General features: G+C 40.2%; 1 protein-coding gene across 1 annotated transcript in view; it reads left to right on the top strand.

Moving 5' to 3' along the window:
- LOC109918532 (protein furry homolog) overlaps positions 1 to 17140 on the top strand; it is a 269885-nt gene that overhangs the window by 191744 nt on the left and 61001 nt on the right. The window contains exons 44-48 of the mRNA XM_048598115.1: positions 1098 to 1702; positions 7285 to 7382; positions 7480 to 7650; positions 8476 to 8616; positions 10717 to 10896. Coding sequence (XP_048454072.1) covers positions 1098 to 1702; positions 7285 to 7382; positions 7480 to 7650; positions 8476 to 8616; positions 10717 to 10896 — 1195 coding nt within the window. The remainder of the gene's footprint in view (positions 1 to 1097; positions 1703 to 7284; positions 7383 to 7479; positions 7651 to 8475; positions 8617 to 10716; positions 10897 to 17140) is intronic.

Raw genomic sequence — 17140 nt, 5'->3', positions numbered from 1 at the left:
TGCTCTGTTATAGAGCTGCTGAGTTTTGGAGCTTCAGCCTCTGATTGGCCAGCAGATCCTAATCCCAGAAAGCCCATCAGCTGCCTGATTCCTGGAAGACCTGGCAGGTTTCCTTACTTCAGTAGGTCGCAGGTTTCTGTCCAAGATGGTTGTGGACTTGGGCCAAAAATGGGACAATCCTGTCAGGTCTGCTTAGTCCATCTAAATTTAACAAACTTTTTTTTAAAATGTAACTAATACAAATATTTGCCACTTCCTTTAAAATCATAAACTAAACAGGTCAATGGACCTCCTTGTGAGCTGTACTTTGAAAGCTGTAATTAATCCTGATAGTGCTATTTTCAATAATTTCTTAGTGAGCCTCCACTGCATTGGGGGAAAAAATCTTGTAGTCTCTTCCTTTACTCTTTTTGTAGAAATTTTTAAACTAACACCCTTGATTAACCAACTGATTATCTAGTGAAAATAGTTTTTACAATTACTATTGAATTTACTTCAACTGATCTTACATCATTTTGAATAGCTCCAATGCATCTGCTCTTGGCCTCCTTTTCTATCTTTCCCCTCATAAATAAAGCCTTTCAATACTGGGAACATTTTTGGGAATTTCTTTTCTAAGGTCCTTCCCGTAGTAAATTTGATGCAAGTTCTTAGGAATTGTATCTTAAGAAGTAAGTTTAAGTATCAATCCTCCTAAAAATTCAGTGATGAAGAAATATGACTAATCCTAACTTTTTAACTCTTTCCCACAATTTTGAAAACTAGAGCTGTTTTAATAGCGAATACTGAATGTAGAATCAGGAAAAAGCTGGAGAGGTTACAGAGCAACATAGTACGATGGAGCTAAATTAGTTCATGTAGAGGAGCAGATCTAGAGAAACAAGAAAAAGCATGTTTGCTTCAGCCATAATTGTTTAAAATGGAGGTCCTGATGATGCAAATCATGCTTTTAACTTTTACGAGTTAAAATAAATAACAACATACAAAGTAAAGGAAGTGTAAATAAGGAACATTTCATGCAGTCAGAATTGCTTAATGCACCTGGAATCATTCTGTCTGAATTATGCTGTATTAATTTCATATTTTGCTTTTATCAGGTCATCCTCTCCTGATTTCATGATGAATACCAAACTAGCGTCAAGTCGTAAGAGCACTGGGCAGCTAAATCTAACATCAGGCATATTGAACAGTGGTGGAATTACTACTGAACGCAGCAGACATCAGCGAAGCTTTTCTGTACCAAAAAAGTTTGGTGTTTCTGACAGATTTTCTGATCCTCCACGTAGTGCTACTTTGGACCGAATCCAGGCAAATGGTCAAGCCGTTGTGTCAAAAACCCGAAGTTCATCCTCTCTTAAAGACAGCATAATTGACCCAACTAATATTAATAATCCCATGAATCTTTTGGCCACTATTTTCTGGTCTGCTGTAGCACTGATGGAGTCTGACTTCGAGTTTGAATACCAAATGGCACAGCGGTTGTTAACTAAACTTCTGGTTCATCTTCCTTTGGATAAGACTGAAACTAGGGAGAAACTTGAAAAGCTACAAGGGCAGCTGAAATGGACAAACTTCTCAGGATTACAGCAGCTATTGCTAAAAGGATTTACATCCTTATCCACTACAGACCTAACTCTACAACTCTTCAGCCAACTGACTCCTGTCTCTCGAATCTCAGTGATTGATTTAACACAAGCAATAGGTAAACATGTGGAATAATTGTAATCATGAAAAGGCACTATAGAAATGGTTGAAAATGGTTTTAGCCTTTTATATTGCATCATCATGTTTGTTTGCTGCATGTTTTTAATTTTTGCTGATTTCTTATAGGAAATCTCTGGTCATCTTTAAATAAGACAGAGCTACAATATGGGCAACCGTTCATCTGTTGATAACTTTCTATCAAATAACCGACAAATGCAGTACTGGCTTTAATGTTTTGCACATTGGAGAAACTAGTTCTGATTTTCTTAACTTAACAATAAGACAATAATTTCAGTAATCCCAGTGCTAACGGGGTAAGAGAAAACCCAATTAATTATCTCCACAGTGTATTTTCCAAATATTTGGCTGATATTCATATTTGGAGGACCATAGATACAAATCACATTTAGGAGAGGACTAAACAAGTTAGCAAGAAAATGGCAACCGATCAGGGTAGCCATTATATTTTACAGAAGTAAGCTGGAACAAAGAGAGGAATTGAACATGGAAGCAAAAAATGCTTCATATAAGAAAGTAGTATCTGAATGTTTAGAAGTGCCACTAAAACTGTCCAACAGAGAGGCATATCAAATTTCACATGCTGGTGAAAAACACTTCTAAACATCTTTCAGAGTTACAATTAAACTTCAGCAGGGGTACAAAGTGGGCTGAAATGGATCACCTTTCTATTACACATCCAACCTGATTTTCTGTTCTATTAAGAGTTAATGGAAAGGAAACTGGATGATTTGTTTCATCACATGACTTTGTTTACTGCTACCCGGTTAAATTTCCCCCACATTATTAGATCTATATACATTGTAATAGAAATATTCAAAGGAAATAAAATATAATGCCCCTTATATGAGATCTAGGACAAATTTGGAGGATTGGTGCCCATAGGTGTGTAACAGACAGCGAATCTGGCACCATCCAACCACAACTTAATTTTACTTCCTACAAAATGGTGAAGATAAGCTAACAATGTCTCCTGTGACTTTCAACTTACGTGTTTGTACTGTGAAAGTAGCCAAGGTCTTGAAGAATCACTTCTATTTTCACAAATAAACAAATAAGCCGGGTGTGGTAGGAAATCATGACAGTCTTGGTAATTAGAGAAAAGGAGAATATTTGTGAAACAAATTGCTTTGCATTTTAGAGAAAACAGGCAGCCATTATGTGATTATAGTTTAGAAAATACAACATTATAAAATCAAACAAATTTAGTGGAAGAGAAATTGGGCAACTTACATATTATGGAGGATCAAGGCATATTAAAAATTTTATAGTAAATAAAAGTACTTCATGTGCATTCCAGTGTGGACTGCTACACAGTCCTGAATGATTATATTCAGCTGTTATACATACACTTAACTGAATATGTTGGCCATTTCAGCATTCATAAATTGAATATTTGTCCACCTTTCATCCAGTAACTATAACGGTTACTAAAAACCTGAAAGCTCAAAAGTGGCTAGAAGCCTAGATCTGTTAATTTATGTAAGAGAAGGTTTTATAGATGTCTATCACTACACAGTTTTATTTTCTGATTGAGCTGTTGGAGTTTGAACACAAAACCTATGCTGTCAAATTTTTTAAACAGACTCAGTTCACAACAATCTAGATTTAGTCCTGGATTTTTGCCTTTTCATCAAGGCAAAAATAGCAGATAAGCTTCAAAATTGCAAATCCTCCCCCTCAACACAGTATTTCCCATTCTCCTGGAGGCTGGAAAAACTAGATCAGGCCTGATTTCCCTTGTGCATTTCATGGAAGCAGCTGACCACTTTAATCATAAACTGCCGCCACTCCAGCCAGATGTTGGTAATGTAGAAGTGTGAAACCAAAATATGCAGAGCAAAACTTGTAAGAGCAGGTCTGAACTTTGAACATTTCTTTGGATAGCCAGGTCACCCCTTTTGGAAAGTTAAGGTACTCCTTTGGATATGATCCTGGGCTCCTTTTGGGAAGGTTAGGTGTGTTTTGACATAGTTAGAAATAGGAATAATTGTATGTAAAAGATGCATAAGCTCATTAATTTTCAAAATAATTGGAACTGCTAGCAAATACATCAGAACAAACTGTTGAAATTGTCAAGAGAAACTGTCAAAGGTGTCAAAAGGATCCACCAAAGTGTCAAGGACCTATCACATGCAACAGCCAAAGGAAGCTGCCAAGGCATTCAGACGTCCTGTCTTTTAAATTTTTGAGAAAAAGAATGTGTAATGTTATTGAAAAGGTAATTGCTTGCTATTTCACTCCATCTATTGCCATACGTATGAGGGTTTCCGTTACAGAATCATTGCTGCATGACTGATTTCACAACTATCCAATAGTTGCAGCTGACATTTCAGTTTCATTGGCAGCTCCAAGTCTTTATAGACATCTTTGAAGTAGGGCTATAAATTAATTCCAATGCTTCATTTATAAAGAATATTAGCACTTGAATAAAATGCTTAATCTTCTAAAACATAGTGTAGTTCCACAAAGGTTAATGAAATTTACGAATCAGCCTATTCTTTTCAATATAGTGAAATTTAATATAACTTTATTTTATCTCTGCATGGATCGTTGGTGCGTACTAGATCAACTGGCATGGTAGGTATAAGGGCAAACAGTGAAAAGGGCGTGGATTAGCCTGGAATGCCACAAAGTACATAGGGCCAATAAAGATGCACAGGGATGCATACATGGCAATAGAGTGCCTGGAGGATATGAGGGGCCATGGGTGACTACAGAGGCATAACGTGGCATGGAGGGTGTGAGGAACTATGGGAAATGGGTAATGAGGTAGCATGATTGGTATGAGCGGCAATGAGGATTGAGTACATGGGATCAGGGTAGCATAGAGGTTTGAGAGGCAGTGAGGTGTATGTGGCAAAGGTGAGAGTTAGTTTATGTTTTATTCATGCTTTTCAAACTTTCAGTACAGTGCCAGTGTGCATGCAGAAGCTGGCCTTCTGTGCAGCCCACCTCCACACCTGGCAGCTTCCTGTAGCCAGGAATTCTCCCAAGTCTGTGCACCCGACTCTTGGATGAAAATCCAGACTAAATTTGATTTTTTTTTTAGTACTGTTAGATTGCAGTGAAAATACTTTCTCAGATGTCACTATGAAGACTTATCACTTCCCTTGAACACATTTGCTGAAAGGCAGATCCTGTACTGTGCCTGTAATCTCCCCACAAACTACTAACTGCTTGTTGGAGCAGCTTGACATAACTGCGCAGCCTGGGCTTCCAGTGACCTGCTCCAGTTCCCTGAGACTGGTTTCTGATTGGCTGTCAGCTTTCAGGCAGGATACAACTTCATTGAGGCTTATGATTAGACAAGAAGCACATTGAATAGTCCATAACTATCTAATTGGTACTCGATCCAGCAAGCTCTCTTCCTGGTGTGTGGCCATGCCCTGAAGTCACCTGCCCAAACTTAATGTACAGAGCAATAAACCAGTGGGCACAAGTTAAAATTAAGGAGAATGCCAATATGTCTGAGATGAGGACACTTTTTTCTTTTTAAACACAGGATTCTGAACCTTTGGAATTCTTTTCCACAGGGATCTGTGAAAGCTCAGACTTTGAGTATGTTTGAGGTAGAGATTGATAGATGTCTGATTACCTGTGGTGTAGAGGGTTATGGGATGGGGTGGGTGGAAGGCATTGAAGTGTTTGATTAGTCAAGGTCATATTGAATCGTGAGATAGGCTGAATGGCTGAAAAGTCTACTGCTGTTCCTATGAATAACATCCATAGAGTATAGCAATGAATGGAATAAATTCACTAGAGAAGTTTAATTACTACATTAATATAAAGTATATGAAGTTTAACTTGTATACTTAAAGGCATTCCAGGAAATCAGTAGGTTACAAATCAGTTAGTCTAACGTTAATAAGAGAGTTCTGGGCCAATTAACCTAGGTTCAGTCAGAGAGCTGCACGCTAGTTAACTTAACATTAGTTGTTGGGAAAGTGCTCAAATCTATTATCAAAGAGGACTTAATAATGTACTTAGAAAAGCATTATATGGTTAGAACAAGTCAGTGTTATTTTACCAAAGAGAAGTGCTGTTTGACAAATTGTTTGGTGTTCTTTGAGGGTGTATCCAGTAAGGTAGGTAAGGGGGAACCAATTGATGTAGCATACCTGGCTTTCCAAATGGCATTTCCAAAAAGTGCTGCAAAAGGTTAATAGGCAAGCTAAGGGCTCTAGGAGGTGAAAGTAATTTATTAGCTTTGATGAAATATTGATTAACAAACAGGAAGCAGAGAGGGCATAAATGGGGCACTTTTAAGTTGACAGGCCTTATATAGTGGAGTGCCAAATGTCAATGCTTATGTGTCATTTATTTACAATATATATTAAGGACTTAGATACATTAACTTCAGTCTCTTAGTTTAAGTGTGATGATACAAATCCAGGTGGAAAGGTAAGCTGTGGGGAGGATACAAAAAGGCTGCAAATAAATATAAACATGCTGTCCAACCACTCAACAAGATGGCGTTTGAGTGATAACACAGAGACGTGTGAAGTTACTCACTTTCTAAGAATTGGATGTGCTTGTGCAAGGAATGCAATAAGTTAGCATGCAGGTATAGCAAGCAATCAAGGAGGCTAGTGGCATGTAGTGGTTATGATTACAAAAGGATTGCAGTACAGGAATACACAAGCCTGCTAGAATTGTACAGTACATCTAAAGTACTATGTGCAGCTTTGCTCTCCACATTTAAGAAAATAGTATATGCATTGGAGGCATTATGGCGAAGGTTTACTAAGTTAGTCTCTGGAATGAGTTGTCCTATGACAGGATGCTAACTGAGCAAATTGGCTTTGTATTCCCTGAAGTTTAGAAGAATGAGAGGCAATCTTGTTGAAACAAACGAGATTCTGGGGTATCTTGATAAGCTGAGGATTGTTTCAACTTAGATTGAAGAAATCTAAAATGTGGGGCAAATAAGGAGCTGTTCATTTAAGATGGAGATAAGGAGAAATTTCTCCGCCTAACTGTTTGGGTACCTTTGGAATGCTCTGGCATGAAAGATTGTGGAATCTGCATCACTAAACACACTTAAGGCTTGGATAGACGAATTTTTGGTGCCTCGGTGAATCCAGGAAGCAGCGGGAAAGTATAGTCGAAGCCGAAGATGGTTTTGAATGGTGGATCAGCCTCAAGGGCTACATGGTCTACTCGTGCTCCTATTTCTTGTGTATTTTGCTAGATGTTTACAAGTGTAAGGCTTCTGCACATGAGAACATTTCTCTCACATTACCCCATTTCAAGATGACACGGGACCAGAATTTTGTAATGAGTTTTACACAAAATAGTGCTCACCATCTGCCTCTGACTAACAATTATGAAACACAAAATTCAGAAACAAGAAACAATTGCGATCTGATTTGGCAGTATTTTCACTTTGCAGTGTAAATGTATGGCAGCCAGAAAAGTACTTGTCAGGCCTTGTTCAAAGAAAGAGTGCATGTGTGCAGCCTTGCAAAAAACTTAAAGACAGCCCAATAAATTTAGCTTTAGAAATTGATCAGATCAAGATTGTAGTTTAATTGTCTTTCCATTACTTGGCTATTTCAGGATTTCCCTTGAATGTTCTCTGCCTCCTTCCACATTTGATTCAGCACTTTGATAACCCTACCCAGTTCTGCAAGGATTCTGCAGATCGCATAGCTCAGGTTTGTCCTTTGAGTGCTAAAATTTAACCTGCAGCTTTTTTTAACAATCATGTTTTAAGATCAAAATATATGATATTTTGAACTATTTTTCTGATAGGTGTGTATGGAAGAAAAGAACCCTAAGCTTTCCAACTTAGCACATGTAATGACTTTGTATAAGACACACAGCTATACACGAGACTGTGCTACATGGGTAAATGTTGTTTGCCGTTACCTCCACGAGTCCTTTGCTGAAATTACATTGAACCTGGTTACATACATGGCAGAGGTGTGTATTGTACATCTTTTTGCTATTACTATTTTGGATTCTTTAGATGTACATTGTTCAGTTCTGTGTTCAGAATTTGTCTCACATGAAATGAAACTGAAAAAGTTGTAAACAAAATAGGTGGTTGAATCCTTGCACTCTTGTTTGGAATTGTTATGAAGACAACTTTATCTTTCTCTCCAGATTGCCCTGCTGTGTGTTTCTAACATTTACTATTTTTATTCCATTTTTTGCAGAAATTTTCTCTTAAGTAATATAGTATGTATGTCTAAATGATATGTAGTAAATCAGTTGATCATAATTTCATTTGTTAAATGTTTAAATTTAGTCAGTTTTGGAATATTGAATCCAATGATTTATGGGAGAAGTATTCAATTTCTGCCTAAATCACCTAACAATACACTTTAATAGTGATTTTATTCACTTCAGGCAGTGCATGGAATGCCAGCAGATCTTATTCACTCTCCTTAGAGAAAAGATTCTGTGCTCTTACTCAGCAAAGTTCCTGTCAGCAATGTGCCAAAATCATGAAGAAGAACTTTAGTTCTTTTGACTTTACTGTAATTCAGAGTGCAGATTTAGCTTTTCACGATCCAAATTGTGGACCTATAAATCCATTGTTCAAATTTATTCATTACTCCTCCAAAAATGTTTTGATTATCCGGGAAAATGTTAAGGAGCAATATAAGTAGATTTAATGTTAAATGCATGACATCCTGTTTATTTACAGTTTTCAGTATTAATTTATATTAGTGTCTTGGCTTAATGACATGATGGTTAAGTCAACTTTGAAATGAACTAATGAATATACTTTTGACTGAACAGTTGCTGGATAAAGGTCTTCCCAGCATGCAACAGTCATTACTGCAGATCATTCACAGCCTCCTAAGCCATGTAGATTTATCATCTATACCTGTTAAACAGCTTAACATGGAAGTCCTGAAGATCATTGAAAAATTTATTCAGGTAAAATATTGACATACAGTTATGTTTTTTTAGTTGTTACCCTTACCAACATTGTAGATTTTCCATATAGTAAGGAAGATTTACAACTGACAATCTGCTATTACCTGCTACTTAATTAAGAGCTTATCAATGCAGATAACATGGATTTTAGGCTGTTTTCCATGGCTACAATAAACTAATCATTTGTGAAAGCTGATGGTAAAGTTAATTAAAGGTATTGACTTGAATTTTCTCCTGGCCACAATAGCAGTGGATTCTTGCCAGGATGAGATTTTGATCTGACCCTGCTCAATTTTCCTAAACTTTAGTATTTACATAGTTCAGATAGATACCTGCACCATTTTACAGGATCACCCCAATCTGCGGAAAGAAATTCAGTATTGGATATTGCTAGGGCCCAGCAGTTTCAAAGAATTATGTATAACCTACAGCACAGAAACAGGCGATTTGAATCCGCAAATCCATGTGGGTTTTCCTACTGAAGAGATTTTAAACAACACCTTTTCGAAAAAAAGGCTCTGTCATCAATTGTCCACTTGGCCACAAGTAGTTAGTCATTTAGTGATTGTCTAACTTATTCACTCTCTTAAAAGGAAGACTCAATGTCTAGCCCAGCTAGGCTTGTTGACTTTGCATACTATGAAATAAGATTGAGATGATATAAAATAGGGTGCTGATTAAATGTGCTTAAGCAAGTTTTTAAGTATCCAAAATGGCACATTGTTCCGCATGTCATATAACATTGCAATAAGTCAACGCAGTTGTACGGTAATGATGAGGCAGCAATGAAAGATGAAGAAATGGAAGGCAACAATATTTTCCTCAGGAAAAAAGATACATGGCAACAGTAAAGCAGGGATGACATTTGATTGATGTTGTCTTCCTTTGAGCTTCTGAATGTGACAGTTATACTGTTGGCCTCCAGGAATTGGTGCACCCATGGCTGCCTTCTGGTGTGTGTGATAGAAAGTTCCGAGAGGGTTTGGCAGGAGAGAAGGTCTCCAGATGCCTAGACATTCCTTCTAGGGACATAAAGTAATATAAAAACTTGCTATTAAATGTTCTGTTTTAATCTTGATCTTATTTTTGGATTTTTTTTAATCATACCTCTGGATAGGTTTGACTTGAATCCAGGCCTACTGGCTCAGAGGTAGGGACACTACCACTGCGTAACAGGAGGCCCTGGATCTTTGTTTTTAAACTTCACCTAACAGGAAATCATTTAGCCAGCATTAATGTAGCAGTTGGAATCCAATTATGTCATTGAGAACTTCATGGCTTTGGGTAGGCAAATCCATTGGAGTGGGTAAATAATCCTAAGAATTGTAACTGCAAAAATAATTACAAGGTTTCTCCTTGGAACTAATTAAATTGTAATAGTCACAAGCCTCATGAAAACATTGGTCGAAGCTAAGGTTGAAAAAAAACAGAAGTACTAGACAACAATGTTTTTAAGGTCACGATGCCTTTTGTAGGACATCTCACCTGCAGGTCTCCCCAAGGCCTGGTCCCTGCCCACTGTCACTGCACAGTATCCAGAAAGTAGACTTTCACACCCATTTTTGCACATTTTGTTTTATTTTTTCATGGGAAGTGAGCACATTGTCTAAGGCAGGATTTGTTGCCCATCTCTAACTGCTCTTGAGAAATGGTGATGAGCAGCTTTCTTGAACTGCTGCTTGGGTTATAGGTACATCTGTAGTGCAATTGGGAAGAGTTCCAGGATTTTTGACTCTGCCACAGTGAAGGAATAGTTGTATGATTCTAAGTCAGGATGGTATCTGACTTGGAGAAGATCTTGCAGGTGGTAGTGTTCCTGTGCATCTGTTCCCCTTATCCTTCTTGCTGCTAGAGGTTCAGGTTTGACGGTGCAGTGTAATCAAGTTCCTGTCTGATTTTGATAGATACTTTAAACTCCTATTGCAGAAAGGGACTGAAATAGAAAAAATTTCCAGGGAAAAATCCACAACACAAATTGATAAATGAACAATAAATTAAAATGGAAAAGCTGTTAGTGTTTACCACTTTAGATTACAGATCTGGTGTTCATCTTTAATTTACCAACATTTTGATTAACTAATGTTGACTTTGCATTTACAGAGTGCCCATTGGAAGGAAGCCTTAAACATTCTTAAGTTAGTAGTATGCCGGTCTGCAAGTCTGGTCCTGCCATCTAATCAACATAGTGACCCATCTCAAGTAGAAATGCATCGAATGTGGAAAAATACTTCAAAGGAATTACCAGGGAAGACACTGGAGTTTCACTTTGACATTTCTGAGGTATTCTATGTCCCTGAGCTCCTCTTCTGGCACCACTTCCTCTTCTGTACAAAGACTGCTTCTGCCCACACAACATCATACAACTGTGCCCTACCTCATCCGACCCACTTTTAAAACAATCATCCAAGCCTTTGTCATCTGCAGACTTGATTATTCCAACGTTTCCCTGCTGGCTGCCTATTCCCAATCTTTCATGTACCCATTCAAAACTCATGTTCCCCTAAAGCTACGTTAGTGCCAGCTCCTCAAAACTTCCAATTTAAAATTTTCATCTTTGTGTTTAAATCCGCTCTTGCTTTTTTTTCTCCTTTTGTTCTTGCTATATTTTCTTTATCCCTCCAACTCCCACACAAACATACAAAGTAGGTGTAGAAGTAGATCGTTAAACCCCTCAAGCCTGCTGTGCTGTTTAGTAAGTTCACAGCTGATTTTTTTTTTGTGTGTTCAGCATTCTCATCGACCTTCAATAACTCTTTATTCCCCTGTCTAACAAGAAACTATTCACCTCTGTCTTAAAGATATTCAATGGCCTTGCCTCCACAGACTTCTGAGGCAGAGAGTTTCAAAATCTCTCAACCCTCTGAGAGAAAAAGGAAATTCTATTCAAGTCTATTCTAAAAGGCTGATGGTTAGTTCTAAAACAGTGGCCCCTAGTTATATATTATTTCCAACTCCACTTGTCAAGACTCTTTAGGATCTTATATGCTTGAAACAAATCACCCCTCATTCTTCTAAACTCCAGTGGAAACGCACCCAGCTTGTACAGCCTATCCTTATGAGACAACACACTCCTTCTAGGTGTCAATGTATAAACCATGCCTGAACTGCTTTAAATGCAATTACATCTCTCCTTAAATAAGAAGATCAAAACTGCACAAAAGTATTTGAGATATAGTCTCACCAATACCCTGTATGACTGAAGCCTAACATCCGTACTTTGATGTTCACTTCCTGTCATAGTAAAGAATAGCATCCCATTACTTTCCTCATCATGTACTGTATCTGCATAATAACTTTTTTTATGAATCATGCACCAAAACACCTAAACCCCTCTGTACCTTGGATTTCTGCAGTCATTCTTTAATGAAGTAATGTTCTGCTTTTTCATTCTTTCTACCAAAGTCAACAACTTCACATTTTACCATGTTAAACACCAACTCACTCAAACTATCTATATCCGGCTGCAAGTTCCTTATGTTTTCTATACAACATAACTCTTGCTCTAGCTTGGTGTTCTCTGCAAATCAGCTACCAACACTCTGCTTCCCTCATCTAAGTCAACAACATAAATGATTGAAAAGTTAAGGCCCCAACTAAGCACAGGCAGCTGCAGGACTCCACTCATCACATTGTGTCAATCAGACAAAGTCCCAATTATGCATAATCTCTGTTTTCTGCCAGCTAGCCAAATAGCTATCCATGTTTACGTGTTACCCCATACAGCATGAGCTTTTCTGCAATAATTCTTTGAGTGGCAGCTCACCAGAAGCCTTCTGGAAATCCAAGAATACCATGTCTACAAGCTCCCCTTTATCCATACTGTATGTTACTCTATTAAATAACTCCAACAAGTTGATTAAACATGATTTCCTTTTGATGAAACCATACTGCTTGGCGGAACACCTCCGGTCTGTGTGCAAGGAGGACCCCTACCTTCCCATAGCCGGTCATTATAACACAGCATCCTGCTCGCATGCCCACATGTCTGTCCTCGGCATGCTGCAGTGTTCCTGTGAATCACAGCACAAATTGGAGGAACAACATCTCATCGTCAGCCTAGGCACTTTACAGTCTCTGGACTTAGTATTGAGTTCAACACCTTTAAATTGTGAACCAGCTCCCATTTGTTCCCTTTCTTCTCACTTGTTATCATGTCCTCCCCCACCCCAACCAACCCCAGTGGGGACTGTCTGTCCTTTCAAGTCTGGCAGGAGACACACCATTGTTCTGCCATTCTCACATTCCGATCACTTAATCTGAACTATCAACACCTTTTCTCCATCAGCACCCTACACCCCCTCCACACTTCGCTTCAGCTCTGATGAAGAATCATCTAGACTCAAAACGTTAGCTTGCTATCTCTCCATGGACACTGTCTGACCCACTGTGATCTCCTGCATTCGTTGTTCTCAGTACAAATTCCAGCATTTGCAATAATTTGTTCCTCCAAGTCCAACATAACCTGCTCTTTAGTCAATTCCAAAATGAGCTGCCCTTAAAGAAAAACTAACTTAAAAGCATTGAAAAAACTCTGCATCAAGGCTACTACTTCCAGTCTGATCTTTTTTCAGTATGTGTGTAGGTTAACTTCTGCAATGATTATCATAATCTCTTTCACAAAAAGCATCCAAAGTTTCTTCTATACTTTGTCCCATATTATGATTATTGTGAGTGGACCTGCTGACCACTAGTGGTATTTTTCCTCTACTATTCCAGATCTCCATCCTTTTTATAGCATTTTCTTTATTTTAGCTAGAAAGGAACATAGAAACAGGAGTAGACCATTTAGCTCAGTAAGTCTGCTCCATCATTCAATATGATCATTGCTGATCAAACACTTCAAATCTCTTTCCCCATCCATCCATATAACTCAATGGTATTCAGAAACCTATCAACTTCTACCTTAAATGAAAGACTGAACTTGCACTGCCCTCTGTGGTGGAGAATTCCAAAAGTTCGCTGCCCTCTGTGTACAAAGTTTACTCCTTATCTCAGACCTAAGTGGCATCCTCGTTATTTTTAAGTTGTGCCCCCTCATCTAGAGTCTCCATCCATGAGAAGCATCTTACCTGTACTTAGCTATTTCTTTTAAGTATTTTCTAAGTTTAAATGAGATCATCTGTCATTCTTCAAAACACTAGAGAACATAGGCCCAGTTTACCCAATCTCTCTTCATAGGACTGTCCCAGGAACAAGTCTGAATATTTGTCACCCTTCCTTTTATGGCAATAATGTATTTCCTCAGATAAGGAGACCAAATCTGCACACCTTGGACAATTTTTGTCTCATTCCGTCATGATTTCCCTTGCTCAAATTTAATCCCCATTTTTGAGTTTGAACCACCTCACTTTCAAACATAATGAAAAATGTTATTTGCAGTCACTCATCCTATTGGTTCTTTTACAAGATTATTAATTGGCCCTTTCTTATGACATAATACTAGACCGACAACATCCTGTTCACTAGTCAACTCCTCAACAAACTTTTCTAGAAAACTATCCCTAAATCCATAAGCTTGTCATCTATGACAACAAGGTGCAGGGCTGGATGAACACAGCAGGCCAAGCAGCATCATAGGAGCAGAGAGGCTGACGTTTCGGGCCTAGACCCTTCATCAGAAAAGGGGAAGGGGAAGGGGGTTTTGAAATAAATAGGGAGAGAGTGGGAGGCGGATAGAAGAGGGATAGAGGAGAGGATAGGTGGAGAGGAAACAAACAGGTCGAAGAGGCGGGGATGGAGCCAGGAAAGGTGAGTGTAGGTAGGGAGTTAGGAAGGGGATAGGTCAGTCCAGGGAGGACGGACAGGTCAAGGGGGCGGGATGAGGTTGGTCGGTAGGAGATGGAGGTGCGGCTTGAGGTGGGAGGAGGGGATAGGTGGGAGGAAGAACAGGTTAGGGAGGCAGGGACGAGTTGGACTGGTTTTGGGATGCGGTGGGGGGAGGGGAGATTTTGAAACTTGTGAAATCCACATTGATACCATTGGGCTGCAGGGTTCCCAAGCGGAATATGAGTTGCTGTTCCTGCAACCTTCGGGTGGCATCGTTGTGGCACTGCAGGAGGCCCAGGATGGACATGTCGTCTGAGGAATGGGAGGGGGAGTTGAAATGGTTCGCGACTGGGAGGTGCAGTTGTTTGTTGCGAACCGAGCGTAGGTGTTCTGCAAAGCGGTCCCCAAGCCTCCGCTTGGTTTCCCCGATGTAGAGGAAGCCACACCGGGTACAGCGGATACAGTATACCACATTGGCAGATGTGCAGGTGAACATCTGCTTGATGTGGAAAGTCTTCTTGGGGCCTGGGATGGAGGTGAGGGAGGAGGTATGGGGGCAGGTGTAGCACTTCCTGCGGTTGCAGGGAAAAGTGCCAGGTGTGGTGGAGCTGGAGGGGAGTGTGGAGCGGACAAGGGAGTCACGGAGAGAGTTGTCCCTCCGGAAAGCAGATAAGGGTGGGGAGGGAAAGATGTCTTTGGTGGTGGGGTCGGATTGCAGATGGCGGAAGTGTCGGAGGATGATGCGTTGGATCCGGAGGTTGGTGGGGTGGTACGTGAGGACGAGGGGGATTCTTTTTTGGTTTTTATTGCGTGGACGGGGTGTGAGGGATGAGGTGCGGGAGATGTGGGAGACACGGTTGAGGGCGTTCTCGACCACCGAGGGGGGGAAGTTACGGTCCTTGAAAAACGAGGACAACTGAGATGTACGGGAGTGGAATGCCTCATCCTGGGAGCAGATGCGGCGGAGGCGAAGGAATTGGGAATAGGGGATAGCATTTTTGCAGGAAGGTGGGTGGGAGGAGGAGTATTCTAGGTAGCTGTGGGAGTCGGTGGGCTTGAAATGAATATCGGTTTCTAGGTGGTTGCCCAATATGGAGACAGAGAGGTCCAGGAAGGGGAGAGAGGTGTTAGAGATGGTCCAGGTAAACTTAAGGTTGGGGTGGAAGGTGTTAGTGAAGTGTATGAACTGTTCGAGCTCCTCGTGGGAGCACGAGGCGGCGCCGATACAGTCATCAATGTAACGGAGGAAGAGGTGGGGTTTAGGGCCGGTGTAGGTACGGAAGAGGGATTGTTCCACGTAACCTACAAAGAGGCAGGCGTAGCTTGGGCCCATGCGGGTATCCATGGCTACCCCCTTTGTCTGTAGGAAGTGGGAGGAATTGAAAGAGAAGTTGTTGAGTGTGAGGACAAGTTCGGCTAAGCGGATGAGGGTATCAGTGGAGGGGGACTGGTCGGGCCTGCGGGACAGGAAGAAGCGGAGGGCCTTAAGGCCATCTGCATGGGGAATGCAGGTGTAGAGGGACTGGACATCCATGGTAAAGATGAGGTGTTGGGGACCGGGGAATTGGAAGTTCTGGAGGAGGTGGAGGGCGTGGGTGGTGTCACGGACATAGGTAGGGAGTTCCTGGACCAAGGGGCAGAAAATGGATGGTTTACACAGTATATATGCAGATTGAAATCACTCATAATTACTGTGTAGCCAATGCTACATGCTTCTGTCAACTCCTGGTTAATACCATGCCCCATGCCATCTCTACTGTTTGGTGGCCTAACAATAACTGCAAACAATGTTTTCAATTTCTTAGTTCGACTCAAACATATCCATATATTGTTCCTCTGATCTGAAATCTTCTCTTTTGTATATATTGATCCCATTTCTTATTAGCAGTGCAACATCATCTCATTTTTCTTGTTGTCCATCCTTCCCAAACATTTAGTTCCCAGTCTCCAAAGAACAATACAGCACAGGAACAGGCCCTTCAGTCCTCCAAGCCTGTGCTGACTCATTTTGCCCTTCCCTACTAAAACTGTCTTCACTTACAGGATCTGTATCCCTCTATTCCCTTCCTAATCATGTATTTGTCCAAGTGTTTCTTGAATGCTGCTATTGTGTCTGCTTCCATGCAGCAATGTTTCTGTAATGGCAATTAGATAATATCCATTTATGGTCATAAATTATCTACCTATTAGCATATGCTGCATTGATTCAAGTAGAATGGCGTTAACTTAGTCTTTTTGCCGTCATTCTGCATTTGAAGCTTTTTTTCTCCCATCTTCTAGTCTCTCTAGCAGCTTTTCTGTTACCAACTTCACTTTCTTCTAATCTGGGAGATCTCTCAGGTTTCCAACCCCCTTACAAATTAGTTTAAACCCACCCCAACAGCACTAGCAAATCTCCTTGCAAGGACATCAGTCCCAGTCCTGTTAGGTTATAATCTATCCATGTCATACCTGCCCCAGAACCAGTCCCAAAGCCTCAGAAATCTGATGTCCTTTCTCCATGTGGTATTAGGAAATTGCTGCTCTTGAGGTCATGCTTTCCCACTCCCCCTATTACCAACTCTCGGTAGCAGCAGTGTGTATGATCTACATGATCTACTGCATAAATTCACCAGAGATCCTTAGATAGCACCTTCCAAACCCCAACCACTACCATCTTGTCCATACAAGGACAATGGTAGCAGATACATGGGAACACCTGCAACTTCCCCTCCAAGCCACTCACCATCCTGACTTGGAAATATATCACTGTTCCTTT

The sequence above is a fragment of the Rhincodon typus genome, chromosome 6, assembly GCF_021869965.1.
Source record: "Rhincodon typus isolate 14 chromosome 6, sRhiTyp1.1, whole genome shotgun sequence".
Classification (NCBI taxonomy): Eukaryota; Metazoa; Chordata; class Chondrichthyes; order Orectolobiformes; family Rhincodontidae; genus Rhincodon; species Rhincodon typus.
This window is presented reverse-complemented; position numbering and strand designations above follow the sequence as displayed.